This window comes from Canis aureus, chromosome 29, assembly GCF_053574225.1.
Source record: "Canis aureus isolate CA01 chromosome 29, VMU_Caureus_v.1.0, whole genome shotgun sequence".
NCBI classification, from domain to species: Eukaryota; Metazoa; Chordata; class Mammalia; order Carnivora; family Canidae; genus Canis; species Canis aureus.
Window position 1 is genome coordinate 16,524,451 of NC_135639.1, and position 21,503 is coordinate 16,545,953.

A 21,503-nucleotide genomic window follows, 5' to 3' on the forward strand; every position below is an offset into this window, starting at 1 on the left:
ATCATTCCTAAAAATATGCTTGGAAAAGATAGCTTGCTGATGGTTTCTCTGTTTAACAAAGGAAAATATTCATTTACATTATTTTGAAAATTATAGTTAAAACCCTTTTAACCATTTAACTCAATCTATTATAATAGATAAATTTTGAGCAACAATTCTCATAATTGCCCATCGTAAACCCAAACATCAAGTTGCTGAAATGAAAGAAACACAAAACACATATTCTAATAAAAATGAAAAAGAAGAAATGTGAAAAATCCAAGAGCTAGGGGAACAATCTCTAGGAACACTAAGAATAACACTAGGCTTTAGGAATAAGGGTAGTTTATTTGGGGACACCTGGGTAGCTCAGTGGTTGAACATCTGCTTTCAGCTCAGGACGTGATCCCAGAATCCAGGATGCAGTCTCACATCTGGCTCCTTGCAGGGAGCCTACTCCTTCTGCCTATGTCTCTGCCTCTCTCCCTCTCTCTTTGTGTCTCTCATGAACAGATGGATAAAATCTTAAAAAAAAAAAAAAAAAAAAGACTAGTTTATTTGCATTAGGAATGCAGATATGCCTACTTTAGTACTAATGCTGCATATGTTATTAAAGCAGGACTGCAAAGAGATGAATTACTTTTCTCTTTGCTATTATGTTACTAGATGTCAATTCAGCCTGAGTAAGCAGGATTAATAAGAATGTACTTAACAGATTTTATTAACTATGTAGATATCAATAAAAGCCTGTTTTAGATCTAAAACCAGGGTGATAAATTTCAATTTTAATACACTTCCTCAAGCTATTTTTTTTACTATAAAATATATTACGTATCACAATTAGATGCAAACTTTACCTCCAATGATGTATTGAATTTGTCCATTCTTCCAGACGACCAAAATTCTATGATGTCCAGTGTCTGCTATTACCAATCTATTAGAAACATGGTCCACTGTTACTTTGCCAGGAAACAGCAATGGTGAAGGTGGCAATGAATCTTTATAGAGTTTTATTTCAATTTTATTATCTCTGATCTGTCCCCTGTCTTTATAATACTTTAAAGCTATGGAAGTATATAAAAATAATTTATCTTTGTGTCCCTCTCCGATCAAAGAAAACAACATATTTCCACGGGGTCCAAGTATGACCAGAGTTGGCCAGCAGGAAACTTCTAGTTCTTGCCAAAGACTGGCATCTGCATCATTAACCACAGGGTGAGTGATGTTGTATCGAAGAACAGCGCTCTTAATGTTATCCAGGACTTTTTCATTTGGAAATTTAGCTGAGTGAACACCAACAATCAGAAGACCATCTAAATGGGAAAAATTATAAGTTAAACATTAGGAAGTATTAAAGTTTGAATGTCATCATCCATACATTAGGTTATGAGTCATTAATAAACACTACAAGAGTTTTGTTTTGCCTTTTTTTTTTTAAAGGCAGACCTAAAATAGTGTCTTCAACTGCATTTAAACACATGCATAGGGCAGCCCCGGTGGCTCAGCGGTTTAGCGTCGCCTTCAGCCCAGGGTGTGATCCTGAAGACCCGGGATCAAGTCCCACGTCGGGCTCCCTGCATGGGGCCTGCTTCTCCCTCTGCCTGTGTCTCTGACTCTCTCTGTGTCTCTAATAAATAAATAGATAAATCTTAAAAAAAAAATAAACACATGCATAAAAAATTAACATCTAAATCTCGGGACAGTCTTGGTAACTATGTAAAAATATATGTGATCAAAATCATGTGGTTATTTCAGGACTGAACCTCTTTGTGTCTTAATTTTTAAAAAACACATTAATTTCTTATGAAGATACTGAAATATTGTTATTATCCCCTACCTATTATAAGTGCCATTGAAATTCATAGTGACTATGACTATTTTTTGCTAATATTTATCATTATATTATCCTCTTAGATTTTTCTGGCCTACCTACATTACAGATTAATGGAACAAATATAAACAAGATGTTTCTATAATATAAGGTCTTTGATTTATTAAAACTCCTATTATATAGTTCTTAAAACAAGCCTGAATTATAGATAGCAGAACTGCTAAAAACAAAGAACAAGATACTTCTTTTACCTAATCAACATAGTATGTCAAAAAGATATAGGAAAAAAAGTAAAAAGTGTTTGGATTCAGAGAAAAAACTCAATATTGACTACCAAGGTAACACAGGTAATAATGGCTATGTAAATTATAATTCCCCAACACACTCATCAAAAACCATGCACATCAGCATAAAGAAAAAATAAAACCATGCAAATTGGGGGGTTTAATTTCCTGATAGCTCATTCTTCCATTTGCAACTATTAACTCCCAACAAAACATCACACATGTACACATACCCCTGCCTAATGACCCAGAAAATACACAAAGACTGTAAATTGTCTAAAAATTGTCAAAAATTGCTAACAAGGGGTCAAAACGTGAAGAAGCAAACCCTGAAGGGGAGTTTCCAATGTTTTTTTCCACTTCATGGCTTTACACCGAGGTAGGCCCCAGTCAGGAAGCAATGAGGGTGGTGAAAACAATGGAAACCTCTTTCTGGCCCAAGGAGCCAGCAAGACTGAAGGATGTGGTGGGAACCCCAAAGGGAAGAGAGCTGAGAAGGGGGCTCCCCGTTTCTGAGTATGAACACTATCTTGGCTTAACTCCTAAACTATACACCACTTGTGAGGCAGGCCTGCAAAAACACAGCCAAAGCTTAAAATATGGAGAATTGAATTGCTGAGCTGATGAAAGGAGAGCAGAGCTGATAAAAGAGGAGACAGAACTTAGAACTTAGACATTCAACCAGCAAAGCTGAAGGCCAATGAAAACAAGTGACAGATACCAGCACCAAAATAAAGAAGTATGAATTAGAAGAAAAAGACTTTAAAGGAACTATAACTATGTTCCATGAGGTAAAGAAAAACACACTTGAAATGAATGAAAAGATAGGAAATACAAACAGAAATTATAAAAAAGAACTAAATGAAAATATTTGAATTCAAAAATACCTATTTAAAATAAATTCACTGGATAAACTCAATGGAAATTATCCAATCTAAGAAACACAAAGAAAAAAGACTGAAAAACAAATGAACAAAACCTCAGGGACCTGTGGAACAGTTTCAAAAGATCTAATGTATGTAGATTTGGAATCATAGATGAGGGCAGAAAAAATATTTGATTAATGCCCAAACTTCCAAAATTTGACTGAAGATACAAATTTACAAAATTTAAGAGGTTCAAGAATTGAAGAAATTTACTCCAAATAGGATTTAAAAAAAAGCATGTTAAGACACATCATAAATGAGAGATTAAAAAAAAAAAACCCACAAACATTTTGAAAGAAGATACATACAAAAACAACACAATGATCACTGTTTGCTTAGGCACTGGGAAGAAGGGGGGGAGGAGTGGGAAGGATTATACACTTAAAAAATGTGCAGTTTACTGTGTGTCAATTATGCAACAATAAAGTTTTCCCCCCCAAAAATCATTAGCTCTGGAGTCCTATTCCTTGTAATCAAATTCTGGCTTTACTACTGGCTGAGTTACTTTGGGCAAGTTACTTAACCTCTCTGGGCATCAGTTTTCTTATTTGTAAAATTGGGAAAATAATAGTAACTGCCTCATAGGTCAGTTTTGAGGATTAAAAGAGATAATCTGTTATAAGGTATTTAGCATAGTACCTAGTATAGTGTGAAAGCTCAAGAAATGTTTACTATCATTTTTACAAGTTGTAAGTTCAAAGATAACCAATAAAAAAAATACAACTTTTTCTAACTAAAGCAATTAGTAAAATAAAATTTGTTGTGTTAAGAAACACAACAAATAAAAGCTAATACATATAATGATTATGCATAATAATGATAAGTAAATATGAATGGTCTTAACTCATCCATTAAAAGAAAAAAGATCTGGATACATTCTGCATATCAGAAATACAACTAAAACAAAGTTAACCAGAAAAGCTAAAAATAAAGGGATAGGCCAATGTGCACCAGGCAAGCAAAAGCAAAACAAAGGTCTTGATCCTAATACTAGACAAGTAGATTTCAAGCCTAAAAGCATTAAATGACAAAGAACCATTTTAATGCAAAAAGCATTCATAACAAGGATAAAACAGTAATGAATATCCATGTACCAAGTAATAAAAGCAACTCAATAAAGCAGAAACACACTACTCTCAGTGTGAACCAGGTCAAGTAGACAAAAAATAATATATAGAAAGCCAAATTAACATAAACAGTGAGGTAGATCTTATTGATACATATCAAACTGTACCATGATAATACATTTTGCTCTCCTCTGAAGTATACACAGAGTATTTAAAAACACCAACCACACAAAGGAAACAAAGAACACACTCTAACCACAATACAGTTGAACTGGATATTAATAACAAAAAACAAAAGGCCCAAACTCATGACTCTGAGATCAAGACCTGAGCTGCAATCAAGAGTCACTCAAACTAATTGAGCCATGGAGGCACCCCAAAAGGTCTTCTGTTTAGAAAAAACACACTATTTCTGTGTTTCTCCTTTATTCTCACAATATGACCACACTCACAACACTTTGACATCCTAAGTATGGGGTTTCCCCCCCCAAATTTGGCAATTATCTGTGAAACAGAGTGGGTGTCCTTTGTTTCCATTCTGATACTAACCAGAGTTAGTACAGACGCCATTGGTTAAGGCCTCAATCGCACAAGACAACTCTGCCACTTTAGATGCCAACCACAAGTAATAGGTCCCCAGGTAATCCTCAACTTCTGTTGGACTTGTCAATTGAGAGATTACTTTGACTCTTCACTTGGATTCAATTATTTGCTAGAACAGCTCACAAAACTCAAGGAAACAGTTATGTTTAACAGTTTATTATAAAAAGATATGATAAAGGATGCAGATGAACATCCAAATGACAGAGGACAACTGACAGGACAAGTTCTGAGAGTGGAGGTGGAGCTTCCATGCTCTCACCAAGGCCTCCACTCTCCCAGCACATTCACATGTTTGCCAACTTGGAGGCTCTTGAACTCCGTACCTCTGGGATTTTTATGGAGGCTTCATCACATAAGTATTATAGATCATTAAGTCCATTTCCAGCCCCTTTCCCCCTCTCCGGAAAACGGGGTGTGGGCTGAAAATCCCAAGCTTCTATCATGTATTATTCTTTCCTTCTGGTGACCAGCTCCCATCCAGAAAGCCCACCAAAGGTCCCTTCAGAATGAAACACATTGTTAATCTCCCAGGAAATTCGAAGAGATTCAAGAACTCTGTCAAGAACTGGGGTAAAAAACCAAAACAAAACACACAAAAAACCCCAACAAATATTAAAACAAAAGATAACCTAGTGTTTTCATCACTTAGGAAGTCACAAGAGTTTTAGGACCTCTGTACCAGGAACTCAGGCCAGAGACCAATATATATATTTTCCATTATCTCATAGCTTTTCACTTAGAGATTTAAACATTTTCTATCAACTTGATAGAAAGGTGAGACAGAAGTCAAAATTACAGAATTTCTAAAAAAAAATGATAATGAAAATACTATATATCATAATTTACAGGGGTATACTTAATGCACGGACAGAAGAAATTCATAGTCTTAACAAAGTCTTAAACATTTATATAAAAAATTAAAATAATTAACCACCCTGCTATAAAAATCTAGGAAAATATACACACACACAAAACCACACAAAATGACAGCCAAGCAATCTTGAAAAACAAAACCAGAGGTAACACAGTTCCAAACTTCAAGTTATACTACAAAGTGGCAGCAATAAAAACAGTATGGTACTGGCAAAAAAACAGACACAAAGATCAATGGAAAAGGAAACCCAGAAATAAACCCATAATTACATGCTCAATTAATCTTTGACAAAGGAGGAATGACTATACAATGGGGAAAAGACAGTGTCTTCAACAAATGGTGCTGGGAAAACTGGACAGCTACATGCAAAATAATGAAAGTGGACCAGTTTCTTTCACCATACACAAAAATAAACTCAAAATGGATTAAAGACCTAAATGTGAAACCTGAAACCCTAAAAATCCTTGACAAGAACATAGGCAATTGTTAATTTCTCTAACATCAGCCACAGCAATGTTTTTCTAGGTATATCTCCTGAGGCAAGAGAAATAAAAACGAAAATTACTGGTTTGACATCAAAATAAAGTTTCTGCACAGCAAAGGAAATAATCAACAAAATTGAAAGTCAACTTATTGAATGGGAGAAGATATCTGCAAATGATACGTCCAATAAACAGGATAAAAAATATAGAAAGAACAAATACAACTCAACACCCGCAAAACAAATAACCCAATTTAAAAATGGGCAGAAGACATGAACATTTTTCCAAAGAAGACATCTAGATAGCCAACAGATACATGAAAAGATGCGCAACATCATTTATCATCAGCGAAATGCAAATCAAAACTACAAAAAGGTATCACCTCATACCTGCCAGAATAGTTAAAATCAATACCACTAGAAACAAATGTTGGTGAGTATGTGGAGAAAAAGGAACCCTCTTGCACTGTTGGTGGCAATGCAAACTGGTGCAGCCACTGTGGAAAACAGTACGGAGGTTCCCTAAAAAATTAAAAATACAACTACCCTACAAGCCAGTAATCACACTACCCAGTATTTACCCCCAAAACACACAAACACTAATTCAAAGGGATATATGCATCCCTGTATTTATTGCAGCATTATTTACAATAGCCAAACTATGGAAGCAGCCCAAATTTCCATAAATGAATGGATAAATATGTAGTATATACATACAATGGAATATTATTCAGCCATAAAAAAGAATGAAATCTTGCCAGTTGCAATATTTAAGAGAGTAAAATGCTAATTGAAATAAGTAAGAGAAAGAAAAATACCATATAATCTCAGTCATATGTGGAATTTGAGACAAATGAGCAAAGGGATAAAAAGGAGAGAAACAAATGAAGAAATAGATTCATAACTATTGAGAACTGATGTTTATCAGAGGGGAGGTGGGTGAAATAGGTGACAGGATTAAAGAGTACACTTATCATAATGAAAATTTAAAAAAAAATCGAGGAAAACAACAAAACAAACCAAAAGCAAGCACAGGGAAAGAAATGAAAATAAAGCCAAGAATTAATGAGGTGCAAAAAAGAAAAAACAAAATCCAACATCTATTCCTGATTAAGAATAACAAAGATATAAATAGAAAATAAATAGGAATTGATGGATATTTTCTTTCCAGAAGAGGTTAAACTTATTCACATTTATTGACACAATTGGTATGTCTGATCTCAATTCTTTCATATTATCCTCTATTGTAATTTATGCATATATATTTGTTTATGTTTCTCTATATGGTGTGTCCTTTTTTGTGAAAAAATTTCTTTGGGAGTAAAAATGATGTGATAGATATATACATATAAAATATTATTCAGTCATAAAAATGCATGAAATTTTGCCATTTGCAACAACATGGATGAAGCTAGAGAGTATAATGACAAGTAAAGTAAGTTAACGACAAATATACAATCTCACTCACATGTGGAATTAAGAAACAAATGAGCAAAGGAAAAAAGAGAGAAAGAGACAAACTAAAATACAGACTCTTAACTATAGAGAACAAACTGACGGTTACCAGAGGGGAGCAGAATGGGAGGATGGGTGAAATAGGTAATGGGGCTTAAGAGTACACTTGTCACGATGAACACTATGTATGGAATTGTTGAATCACTATATTGCATACCTGAAACTAACTTACTATATCTTAATTATACTGGAATTAAAATAAAAAACTTAATTAAAAAAATTTCTTTGGACTTTAGGAGGGTTTGTATTTTTATTCTAGTGGTTACCTTTGCCTTAAAGTTTTTTATCACTTTTAAAAGTATCAAACTCTACTTTTCATAACCTTTTATTACCTGGTCAATCTTTTTTTTAGATCTTATTTATTTGAACGAGAGAGAACATGCCAGGGGAGTAGCATTGGGAGAGGGAGAGAGAGAATCTCAAGCAAACTCCATGTTGAGCATGGAGCCGGACACCGGGCTTGATCTCACAATCCTGAGATTCTGAACTGAGGCAAAACCAAGAGTCGGTCACTCAACCATCTGAGATATCCAAACACCCCTGGTCAATCATTTTTAAATGGCATCCTTTAATTCCCACCTGTTACATATACAATAATCAATAGTTTTGTTTCCCATTCTCTCCCTCTTTTTTCCCTCTTTTTAGCTGTATTCTTTCTACCTCTATATGATTTTATATTATTCTTCTACCCACCAGTGACAGATTTATATTTTGCCAATTTAGCTAAAATGGAACCGTTTTCCAGTATTCTATTCCCGGCTTAGTTCTTATCCTCTCCCGTAAGAGAGATTTTATGAGCAAACTCGGAGGTTTAAGAGCAGGTGCCATATTCTCTTTTGCTTGGAGGACTGGTGCAGTGCACCACATGCTACTGCATTTCACACACTTTGTAGCTTATCTGCTGTCTCACCTTGGTGGCTGGTTGTGGGATAGGAGCTATCTATACCCCATAGTTGTACCACAGCTCCTGCCAGATCTCCTCCCTCAGCTTCTCCAACTCCTGCATCAGATGAATGTTTAGCTCCACAGCAAAGGACACCGACTTAATTCTGTTGGTCACCTCACTATTTAGGTTGAAGTTTACCTGGGTTCCAGGTCATGCTTGCAGGTGGCAGTCTGCTCTTGCTCTCCCTTATTTCATATCCATCTTTCCTTTTCAATTGCCAGATCTGCTGATTTCTAGTTGAGGCAGCAGACGCACAAGTAACAGTCACATGTAGACTAGATATACAGCTCCTACAACTATACAAGGTCAAGTGCCTATAATAAATCCTTTATTATTCCTCATCATGAATACACATATATGATATCTTCATCCATCCATCTGGCAGTTTCCTTAGTCACCCCTGGTTAGAAGGTGTTTCTCAAGTAGATTTACCAGAAATTAGATTCACAGGTGCATCTATTCACAGGTGATTCTGAGTTCTTAGACATTCAAAACTGGTTTTCCATAACCCTGACTGAATCTTGAAAGATAGCTGGTGTGATATAATATCCTTGGTTTGTAGTTTCTCTATATAAGATTCTTGAAAATGTACCACTGCCTTGCTCTGTATGTTATTTGTATAAAGTCTGTCCCATCTAATTTACATGCTTCTAAAAGTGATCATTTTTCCTGAAAGCGCTGAAGATAATTTTAAAATATCATTAAAGTGTAATAGTTTCAAGTAGGATACTTCTTGGGCTGTTGCTCTGTGTTAATTTTCCCTGGTATCTGGTAGTTCCTTTCAATATGCAGATTCAAGGTTTCTTTTATTTCTGGAATCCAAGACTGGATTCTAATTTTACATATTAGTTTTAGTTAGTTGTTATGATTTTTGACTTCAGTCTCCAAGCAGTCTTATGTTGGACTCTGCCTGTCTTTCTAGTCAATCATTTCCTGTTTTTACTTTTTTTTTTTTTTTTAGATTATTTTCATTCTCTAAGTTTGTTTTACCTTCTGCTTTACTTCAATGCCCCTTATAACATTTTTATATGAATTCATTGCCCCTTGGGCACCTTGTAATTTAGTCTTTATTTCTTACATATTTCTGATCTTCTTATTTCTTTTCAGAATTCAATCACCACTCATTTCCTACCTCTTTGGGCAGCGGCAGCAGGGGTTTGGGGGGTGGGGCACAATTCCCTTCTTAGTTTTCGAAATTCTGATTCAAGATCCTTTTATCATTGCTCCTAAATTATGTCTGAGGATATATAATTCAATATAGAGGAATGTGTTACAGTTTTTGTCAATTCTGTGGATCATTTTTAAGAAGTTAATCTACATTTCAACTCTGAATCACATTTTCAGCTATTTACAGTTTTATATGGATGAGATCTGCTTTTTAATATTCCCACCCATTTTGTGGACAAGGCTCCTAGGTTGAGTGAGAGTGCACTTTTCTGATAGTTCCCTTTTTCTGTGAAGTTTCATTTTTGGATAGCATTGTTGGAAGGAGAGATTGATATATATAACTCTTTGTTTTCTGCAAGATCCTTAACTTTCCCAACTCATTCATTGATTCACTTTAAGTAGAAGTAGTATCTTCAAAGAAAATCACACCTCTGTATCTGATTCCCTACAAGAAGCAATGCTTCTCTGAGGCTTCCGTTCTTAAGCCCCTACTCTTTCAAGGGCTGGTGATATGATCTAAACCTGTGTTCAGTATTTTGCACTTAGTGTTGGAGTTTCTCTTTCTACTGGTAAGGAGGTTACTCTATGCCTCGCCCAAGACCTCTGAGCCACTCTTCTTTTTTTCATGGAGTCTTTTAAGCCTCTCCCATTCCCGTTCTAGCACTTGCAGGCTTGCAGGAAGAGGACTTTTAATGGAATTCAGTTTATTTCTCAACTTACAGATAATTTGAGGGCCATGATATTCTTTGTCTCCTAGTATTACTGAATGAATGATCAAGTGTGGTTTTAGTTACTCTTTTTTGGTTTTACATTTAAAAGGAGAGGAAGAGATAAGTGAAGAGATTCAAAATGAGATGGCTTCCATTCTCCTCCAAACTCAGAAATAGGAGAGATAGATTCCTGTTTTTAACATCAGTTATATTGAGATATAATTTACTTAAATTTTGTCTGATATTTCGTTAACTGAGCAAATAAACTAAATCCTAAAACCAGCCTCTTACTTAACAGAGAAAAATGATATGTATTTCCAATAAGATAAAGAACAAGGCAAAGATGCCCACTGTCTTTACTACTATCAAATAATGAACTGGGAGGGAGTTTTTATTTTTATTTTTTTGGGGGTGGGAGGGAGTTTTTAGCCAACCAAATTAGAGAATAGAAATCAACTATAGACATAAGATTTGGAAAAATTCTTTGCAGATAATATTGCATTTTCAAGAAACCACAGAGAATCAATCATAAAACTAAACCAAGTTGGTAAAAGACTCAGAAAGCAGAATATAAAATTAACAGATAAAAACAAATAGTTTTTATGTACCTAGACAATAATCAGTTGGAGTATATAATGGCAGACAAAACCCCACTTACAATAAATAGCTACAAATATGCATGAAAAGATTTTCAATCACACTCTAAAATGCAATTTAAAAATACATCAAGGGGCACCTGGCTGGCTCAGCCATTAGAGCATGCAACTCTTGACCTCAGGACCATAAGTTTGAGTCCCATGTTGGGTGTAGGATTTACTTAAAATATAAATAAAACTACACCAAGATGCAGTTTCTCACCTATTAAATCAGTACAAATTAAAAACCATGTCAATACATTTTACTGGAGCAAGAGTGGGGAAAGCAGCACCCTTCACACCGTCTTAGCAGGAATGCAAACTAGTACAACCAACCCTCCTGGTGCAGAATATGGCAATACCCAGTAAAACTATATTATATGCGTTTAACTTTGACCCAGCAATCCCTCTTCTAGGAACTTACGCTTAAGATATGCCACCAGTGATATAAAGACATATTCACAAAGCTGTTTGTAAGTGCTAAATATTGAAAACAACCTAATGGTCAATACATAGGGCAATGACTGAATATTTATTGTTATAAATTACAACACACACACACACAAAGAGGTGCTACATAGCTATTAAAAATAATCAGGAAGTTCTCTATATGGAGTGGCTGCCAGGATACATAGCTATATTTAAAAAAGCAAAATGCACAAAAACCTCTAGAGTAAGTCACCATTAGTATTTTTTTTTTTTTAAAGAGACAATAGAATGGAAGAATGGGATGTAAAGAAAAGGAAAAGGGAAACAGAAGAGATGAGTAGATGGAACTATACTTTCTGTATGGTTCTGACTTTCAGGACCATATTTAAATTTTATATCTTCAAAACCAAAATTAAAAATATAAACAAATGTATCTAGTTGTACTTCAAATGAATAACATAACCTCATGGAGAGTGGGGAGGACTAGTCTAAGTAAATTTTAAATTTAGTTTAGAGTGACCAGAAGCAAAGACATCCCAGTGGCAATAAACACAGGATCTTGGTTTCTCAAAACCATTCCCAATATTTAATACTAAAGGAATCAAAGCTCCCTGGAGAAATGGCTGATTCAGGGAAGGGACTGGGAAAGTACAAGAGGAGCCTTTAAATATTGTGTTGTGACAAGTAAGGAAGGGCTCAAAAAATGATAAGGACATGTCAAAAGGACATCAGTGATAGCCTAAAGAGGATTCCATTTGTCAAAGAGGGACAATATGAACATCTAAAATAATGATGGTGATGATTATAACCCAATAAATTAAGAATCTGTAAGTCAAATATCTATATATTTTACATGTGTGATACATATAGTGTGTGTATATATCATAATACATTATTACTTCAAAATATACATATATATATTCCTTCTGATAAACATACCCAACACCTCTTTGAAGAAGTAAAGATTATGGGGAGATAGGAACTGTGAAAAGGTGTTAACTAGATGAAGAGCATAAGGAAGGAGATCCATGGAGAGAAAACAACACATGCAAAAAAGAGTGCATGAACGAAGAGACTGAAATAGCTGACTAAGCACAGACAACGAAGGGGAGTGTGGGTCAAAAAAGAATAAACCTATAGATAGGATCGACCTTGTAAGTCATTTAAAGGATTTTTTTTAGATTATCCTTCAGAGCAATGGAAGTCACATGGAGAATGAAGTGCAAGTCTCACAGATAATTTAAAATAAACTCATGACGTCCCCCTCCAAAGCTGTCCTTTCTATCGTGTTTCCTTCTACTGAATGGCACTAACATCTGTCCAATTATATAAGCCAAAAACCTACCTAGGATATCTCTGTAATAACCAAAGAGCCTTCTTTCACCATCCATATTTAATCCATGACCAAATCCTATTAATCTTATCTCTCTATAACTAGTTTCACGCTATTATCATGTCACACAGGGAGCACAATAGACTTGTCACAGATCTGTTGTATCCACTCTCGTCCACTAATTAGTTATCCACCTGGGAGTGGAACTAATCTTTAAACAAACACAAATCTCATCATGTCACCTCTTCTAGAAAATCTTCCACTGTCCTTTGTATAAAAACCAAATCTCATCTCTCCAGCATGTTCTCTACCCCTTTTCACCCCTCCCCTCAGGGTGTTATAATAACCTGGCCTTCCTTCAGTTCCTCCAGAATATCATTACTCCTCTTGCTTTGATGCTTAACACACAATGCTCCTTCAGCCTGGAAAGGGTGGTTCTTCACCCTTTCTCATCTAGTAAAGCTACACTTCTTTTAGACCTCAAACTCAATTTTTACTCTTAAGAAAGCCTTAATTTCTCCAGATTAAACTCCATTATTTGTTTTCATAGCACCCTATGATTTTCCTTCTTAGCACTAATCAGAAATTATAAAAATATTTGTGAGTATTTGATTATAAGTCTTGCCCCAGTTAACAAGACTGTAATTCCTAATCATTATTTAGGGATAATGCATGTTTTATTTTTCACTAGCACAGTGCTTAGTACATAGTAGAAAATAAAACAATGAATAGATAGGACATGAATAGTGAAGAAATTCATGTATTTATATAATATATAGACCATATCCTATTGTCTAAATAGAACATCTATATTAATCTACAAAGACAACTGCTAAGTAACGATGCCTCACATTTTTAGTGTCAATCTTAAAATATAGAGATTTTTTAAAAATTTTGCTTTTTCCTGTTAATCGTACACAATAAAAAATAGAATGTAAAAGATTCTTCACTTTATGAATCTTTTGCCAGCACAGGGATCAATAAAATATGGAAGGAAAGGAAGAGACAGAAGGAGGGAGGAAAAGAGGGAGGGAGGAGGGAAGAAGCCATATAAAATAACTGCTTATAAAATATTAGTAATAACAAATTCAAAAAATCATTTTAAAAGCTTCAAAGGTCTTATTTTCAGAGAGATGTAGATATATAGAATTGTACTAGATTACAATTGTATATAGCAATATATACAAAATTGTTATATTTATAATAATATATAGTAGAAAGCATAGTTTAATCACAAACACTATAATAACCTAGTTAAATACAAGGATTGAAAACAGTTGAGTTTTACATGTTACAAAATCATAAATGGAGACATTCTAAGATCTAAAAGACAAACATGATACTTTACTAAGCAAGAAAGCATAAGGGTATTCCAAGCAGAGTGATCACTGAGTCAAGTCAAGAGGAACAGTGACCCTGAGGAACTAAGGCTAGAACACCCTGAGGGAAGAAGAGAAGCATATGCAGAGGTAGGAATTTAGGTTTCATACTAAAAAACAATGGAAACATGAAACGATCAGAATCCCTGAACACTAAAGCAAAGAGCCAAACAAATTTGAATTTTTTTTTGGAATTTCAAAAACTTACATTGCCCTGTGTCTCTCCTGAAACATCCTAGAACTAGTCTGTCATAAATGGACCAATATTCCCATCATAATTCAGCTACTTATTTTTTTTAAGATTTTTATTTATTTATGAGAGACACAGAGAGAGAGAGAGAGGCAGAGACACAGGCAGAGGGAGAAGCAGGCTCCATGCAGGGAGTTCAACGTGGGACCCGATCCTGGGTCTCCAGGATCACGCCCTGGGCTGAAGGCACCGCTAAACTGCTGAGCCACCCAGCTGCCCATACTTCATCTATTTAAAAACAAAATAATATATGGACTGCTGCAAAAAAAAATATAAAATGTATGCAGATGAGAATTAACATAGCATGCCTGACTGGTACTCTTTCGAAGGCCTGCTTATATGGCTGGCCTTTGCCTGGATTTCAGGAGGGTTCTCGCCATTCCCTGAACAGATAAGAGCGACTCATTACCTCTAAACTGGTCGTACAAATCATATGGTTTATGCTGAACACTTACTTTCCTTGTGGGACTCTAGAATTTTCCCTACATACCACCAGGCAGAAGCTGCCTATTTAGGCAGTCCCCAATAAAAACCTTGGTTGCTGAGTCTCTAATGAGAGTCCCTGGTAACATTTCAAATGTGCTGTAACAACTCCTTGCTAGGGAATTAAGTTGTTTTGTATGATTCCACTAAGAGAGGAGGAAGCCTATGTTTTGTCTCCTCTGAACTTAGCCTCACCCAAGCATCTTTTCCCTTTGCTGCTTTCACTTTGTATCCTTTAGCTATATCAAGTTAGAGCTGCGAGTCCTCCTAAAGAATTAAGGAACCTGGGGATGGTACTGGGAACTTTGACAATCGAATTATAAATGGACTCACTGAAAGGTTTAGTTTCATTATAAAATTAGAACTGCATTCTAATTTTTTAAAAAGTATAAAACAGAAAAATGTATCTACTACATAGTGAGAGTACCAGCAATTATCCTGTAGTACCATGGCATTGGGTTAAGTCTGATTTAATCAGGGGCACCTAGGTGGTTCAGTGGTTGAGCATCTGCCTTTGGCTCAGGTCGTGATCCCGGGGTCCTGGGATCTAATCCATCAGGCTCCTCACAGGGAGCCTGCTTCTCCGTCTGCCTATGTCTCTGCCTCTCTCTGTGTCTCTCATAAATAAATAAATAAAATCCTTAAAAAAAAGTCTGATTTAATTATACATTAACATATACCTAGCAGTCACATTTTAAAATACGTCATGTTCCTAATAGATGTTTTCTTATAACTCAAGAGTACCTTTCCTTAATAGCCATTGTGCTAAATTTGGGTATTACATAATAACATACCATTGATGCATCTAGTATAAAAAGACAAATTATAAACTCACGAGTAGAAACAGAAAAAAAAAATCCTAAAACCTGAGGTACCAGTCCGTTTAATGTTAACGTGCTAAATCATTATTAATAACAAGCTTTGGGCACAGCTACATCCTTAAATATCTAAAGACCAGAACCATTCATTACTATTAAATATCTTTTTACTTTGGCTCTGCATTTATAATGTCTCCTGCTATTGTGAAAATGATACTGGTCACCATTACAAATTTGATTTTAAAGGCTGTTTTACAAAGGAAAGAGACTGGGTATTAATTTGGATCATTTTCAGGCTGTTTTAGAATTAATAAGCACTTCCTCACTTAGCTGAGCATTTCTGGCTGATAAAATGAACTGAATATTCCAAGGAATTTAAAATAGGCTGCTGAATGTCACTTCAAGAACTATTAACATTGCTGCAAAAACGTTCAGAAACATAGTAGATAGTAATGATACAAGATACATTGCTGTAAGAAAGCAAAATAACTTAGTGACAGCTTATTGAACTTTTATGTGATAATCTCTGGGTACACCTGCTTTTGTGTATATGAATTGAATGTATATTTTTAAAAATATAAAATATTTCTATTTTACCAGCATTACCAAACGATTAAGTTAATTGACCATATTTAAGATAATCTCCAGAAGACTGTAGTTGGTTAACTTAATTGGTTAATCCCACACGTGAAGCAAATTTAAGAACTTCTTGAAATGGGTCCTTGTAATATAAAAATATTTCTATGTTTCCAGCTTTTTCATAAAGTAGCACATTACTGAAATAATGTTTCCTTGACGTTATAGTGTTGAGATCACTTCAAGTATCTTACTTCTCAGAAGTGTATTTGTATGTAAAATAGTTTTTTGTCACAATTTGCTGTAACAAATCAAAAACAACCTTAAATATCTCTCTGTATCTTCAATGGAAGACAAAGGCTAAGCTATTAAGAAATGTTCATTCTTAATAATAAAACCTTTCACAACTGGTCAGAACCTAACCCACCTACCCAGAAGTCGCTACAATGCTGCCACACTGAACCCTAACCCTAACCTCTCCCCAAGAAGCCTACTCTTCCATGCTTCCCTGCTTATTTACCTGTTACTTCCTCAGCCAGCTTCCTCCAGCTCCCTTTTCATTTTCAGCCATACTCCTGTTCATTTTTCAAGTTCCAGCTTAACTGTTTCCCCCTCTGAGAAATCTTTTCCAATGCTTCTAGGCAAAGTGAATTCCTCCTTTCTTCAAGTTCCATAATGCTTTTTATTCAACTCCTGTTACATATTTCCTCGGCAGTTCAGAGTACCCTGCACATACTACATGTTCAATAAATGCACTTACTTACATGAGCTTGACCAAGACACATAGGCATCCAAAACCAGGAGGTAATGAGATACTCTTATTTCTCAAATTAATACAGATAAATTTATGAAAACATGACTTAGCTACCAGGAATACCGGAGTTCTTGATAAATCTCACTGGCAATTTCAAGAGAGAATGTATTACAATTTACAAGCATCAGGGGTTCTACTCGTACTGAAGATTTTAATCTATTACCCCTTTTTAAAAATTACTCCTTTTTAAAAAAAAAATAAAAAAAAAATAAAAATAAATTAAAAATAAAAATTACTCCTTTTTAAAAACTAAGTTATCTTTCAATGCTCCATTCTCATTTTTACTGTAAGATCATTGATCCCCTCTTCTTTTTATCACTCCAACTGTGGAGCTTCAATTCATTTAAGACTAATTAAATGGAACCTTTAATTAGTTGCATTCACCCCATATGCTCTCCTTTTCAGAAAGAAAACAAGAGAAAAAAGATCTGAAAATATTTCAAAGTTCTAAAGCAAATACTAAGTAATCTCTTACATCTTCAGAATTTGTAATACCATAAAAGAGGATTTCCTAGTGTGCTTTGGAAAACATTAACCTTTCTAAATCATTTTTTAATAAAGCAGGGTCACAGAAAAAGTATCTGCTATAATATTTGGCATTCCACTGTAGTTCATGTCATCTGAAATTAAAGGAAGCCTAATCACATTTCCTAATAAGAACTTCAAACCTTTATATCTTAGTGAGAAGAGTGTAAGATTAGAGTCACAAGTTTCATTTTCTCATAGGAAAAATTTAGGTAAGTCTAAATATACAAAATGAACTTTTAAAAATACTTGATCATAAGAAAGTAAATTATGTCCTTAACCTTAGGGAAAAAATGTACTAAATGCTGGTTCTTTAGGAAGGCAAACCATTATCACTAAGCTTAACTCTTCATGAGAAGGTACATGAAGTCCTTAAATCATAGATTACAAATTACTTTTAGAATCATTGAAGTCTTGCCAAATGTTCATTTTCCTATGAGCAAATGAGTCAGCTACTCCTCCAGTGCCTATGCCAGGACAGTCTGTTAGAAACCAATTAAAGGGCAGATACCTTCATCAGAGTATGTGTGTTCTAATGTATGAAGATCAGGCAATAGGTGAATACAGTTTATGCAGCAGTAGGTGAAGAAATCAAGGATGACTACTTTTCCACACAGATCCTTGTAGACAGAAAGAGGCTCTTCTGTGTTCAGCCATTCTAATCCTGAAATTTACACAAAATAAATTATCATGATTAAAGGAAAAGGCAAGGATAATCATCTAAAACTTTCCATTGAAATGTATGTAAACCAGTATTACTTCTAAGGAAGGGATGAGGGGTTGGGGTAAAATGGGAAAGATGCTATTATGGGGCAGTATGCAAATATAGTAAAAAAAAAAAAAAAGTGACTAGATTCTTTCAGAAATAGTGAAATAGTCTGTGTGTGAAAGAAAGCAAGATCCAACACATTTAGGAAAAAACAAGAGTAAATATCAGATATTAAGAGGACACAATCAGGTTCAAATGAGCTTTGAGAATGAAACTCAATCTTAAGAATTTCGAGACAGGACTAAACTCAAAAAGGAGCAAAGTGTTAAAATATAAACATACAAAATGCCTAAGCCAATTTCATAAGAACTAAAGTGCTCTGGATTTGAATAAGACCTTAAATACAAAATACTTTAAATGCAAAGTTAAGCAAAATGCACTATTATAGATTTCATGGAAGCAACATTAATATTGATGAAGAATGTATTCCCTTCCCTCCAAAGAAAAATGGAATCTCATTAATCTGTACTTTTGTAAATCAGAATTTATAATTACTTGAGCATGACTTACAATTTTAACTATGCACTATAAAGATTTTTCTTAAAAATTTAAAGTACAGTATCTCTATTTACCAATTTAGAAAAACAAAGATAATGAGTTTATTATTTATAAGTAAATGCAGCCACTAAATTATATCTCAAAGCGAGTATTTGGAAACAGTTTATAGAAACTGAAAGCCAAAGTTGGGTTGGAATTAAGTGAATAATAACAGTTAATGACTAATAACAGTCACTGGAGTTACTCAAAACAAAATTCTAAAAAAAAATTAATATCTGCAAATCAAACTAGCATTTCTGCCTTAATTAGTCCCACCTAGTAAGGTTTTAGGGTAGAGTGAGCTCTTAATTATGCATTTTAATAAAGTGTTCATTGTATACCAGATCGACTATATAAAACTTCAAACTAATGTATATTTCATATTTTAATTGCAAAATATTTATGAATCGGTCTTTTAAATGTATTTTCTGTAAAAGGTCAATTGTGACTTAGACTGGAGGATAAAGAAAGTATTATTACATGTCAGTTATTGGGCTTACCAGGCTTAATAATAATAATAGTGATAAATTTTACAATAACAATAATCACAATGAAAATAATTTTAAAAAGCCATCAACATTTATTGAGATATCACACAAACTAAGAACTTTAGCTATATTACCTTTAATCCACATAATTAACCTAAAAGCTAAATACTGGTTCAATTTTATAAGGAAGTCATATAAGGCTTGGAAAAATCAAGTCCCTTGCTCACGCAACTAACAAATGAACTAGGATTTCATCCCAGATCTGTCTGAAATCATCCTTTATACCACAGTTTCCCATAAACATATCTCTTTGAAGAAATGAACAAAGTACACTGTTTCTGAGACAGAGTATGTTTATGACTTCTTGATTCTAGTTTACCGATCATGAAACCAAGAAGAAACTGGTTATCTAGTATTCTGAGCTCAATAATCAGATCCAGCAGAAAATCTGACTACGTCAGATACGAAGCCCGAATATTTTGCTGTATTATTTATGAGTCACTAAGGTCCTATCTCCTGGTAATAAAATACACCCACTGCGAATATAAACAACACTAGAAAATAAAAACACTGTCCCCAAACCTAGGGGGTCTCCTGCCACTTTCTAACACTATGTTATGTAACTAACTTCTTACAAAGTTTTTTAAAAAATATGCGCATGTGTCTCATCTCTTAGTGTCTTTGACGGGATAAGCAGTCTTGCACCTGATTCTCCTGCCATCACCCCCCCAACACACACAATATTTCAAATTCTGTAGAGGGTTAGTAACGGGGGAAGAAAAAAAAAAAAAAAAGCATGTTGGAAGGTGGGAGCAAAAGGCTTGGAAAGCCACACAGGACTGTTGTGAAAGGCAAGGTTCTGCTGAGATACTGACCCCGGCCATACCCAACCCATTAACTATACATGTGGTTTCAGTGTCCGCCCAGGAGACCTGCCAACACCAACAAAACAAGGCCAGTCCCAACCAAAGAAGGCAAAGTACGGCTTCGGCTTCGTTATCAACGGCAAGATGTGCTTTCCCAAAGAGCGCTACTGGGAATATCAGCTCCCGGGTGTCCAAACACTCGGCTGGCATTCAAACCCTGGAGATAGGCTGTAATCAATTCAATTTCAAAAAAGAAAAAAAAAAAAAAAAAAAAAAAGAAAAAAAAATGACAACAGAGTTCAAAGACCCTGAACGGAGAACGGTTCACAGCTGACACACGCGCCGGTCCGGGGGCTCCGGGTCATCCGGCTCGGGCAGTTACCCAGCCTTCCTGTGCCTCAGTTTCCCCCACGATCACACAGATACCACCTGGGGGGGGGGGGGTAGGGGAGGAGTAAATACGAGAGGCCCCGTTGGTGTCGACGTCTGTGGGCAGCACACAGCGGGCGGCGAACGCGGGCAGGACGCGCAGAGGATGGGAAGGGCGGGGCAGGCATGGAAGGTCCGCTGGGCTCCCACGGGCCCCGGGCGGACGCGGAGGCGCACGTCGCCGCGCCCCGGGGGGCCACCTCTGGGACCGGGGGAAGCCGCAGGGCTGGCGAGGCGCCCCGGCCGCGCGGTCGCACCCCCCGCCCCCCGCCTCGCCCCCGCCTCAGGGGAGGGCGGCGGCCCCGAGCGAGGGGAGGTTCCCGCAGGGGTCCCCACCCCGCAGCCTGCCCCTCACCTTCCGGAAACTCGGGCACTGCCAAGTCCTGCTCCCAGCCGTCCACCTTCTGCAGATACTGGTAGACCAGGCTGTCCTTCTCCTCCTGCGTGACGGCGTCGAGCAGGGCGTACTCCAGCGAGGTCTGCGCCGGCAGCAGGCCCGCGAGGCTGCAGCCCCGGGCTCTGGGGGCCGCCATGTTCTCTCCGGACAGTCCACAGGCGGCCGCGGGGGCCCGCGGGAGGGTCTCGTGTGGGGCGAGAGGAAGCGCTGGCCGGCCTTCCGTTTCACAACGGCACATTCACCTCACCCTCCGCCAGCCCCGCACTCCACGCACACGACACCTTTTCCTTTTCCGTGACCGTGCATTCCAGGGCTCAGGCACAAACCGCTGGAATTCCGGGGCCCGCAATTTTTACCACCGGCCCCAACCACCCCGCCCCTTCCAGAGCGTT

General features: G+C 36.3%; 1 protein-coding gene across 8 annotated transcripts in view; it reads right to left on the reverse strand.

The window, feature by feature from the left end:
* The window catches only part of NHLRC2 (NHL repeat containing 2), a 65,053-nt gene extending 43,551 nt beyond the window's left edge, over positions 1-21,502 (reverse strand). For 6 of the 8 annotated variants that reach the window (XR_013367812.1, XM_077877571.1, XM_077877567.1 and 3 more), the window contains exons 1-3: positions 21,070-21,500; positions 18,137-18,289; positions 837-1,292 (exon numbers count right to left, since the gene is read on the reverse strand). Coding sequence is in view for 7 of the 8 variants with exons in the window: in XM_077877571.1 (XP_077733697.1) it covers positions 837-1,292; positions 18,137-18,289; positions 21,070-21,349 (889 nt within the window). In the remaining variant the exon portion in view is untranslated. Of the gene's footprint in view, positions 1-836; positions 1,293-18,136; positions 18,290-21,069 lie in introns of all 8 variants that reach the window. The other 2 variants (XM_077877569.1, XM_077877570.1) reach the window with 2 other exon arrangements.
* Position 21,503: the final 1 nt, after the last annotated feature.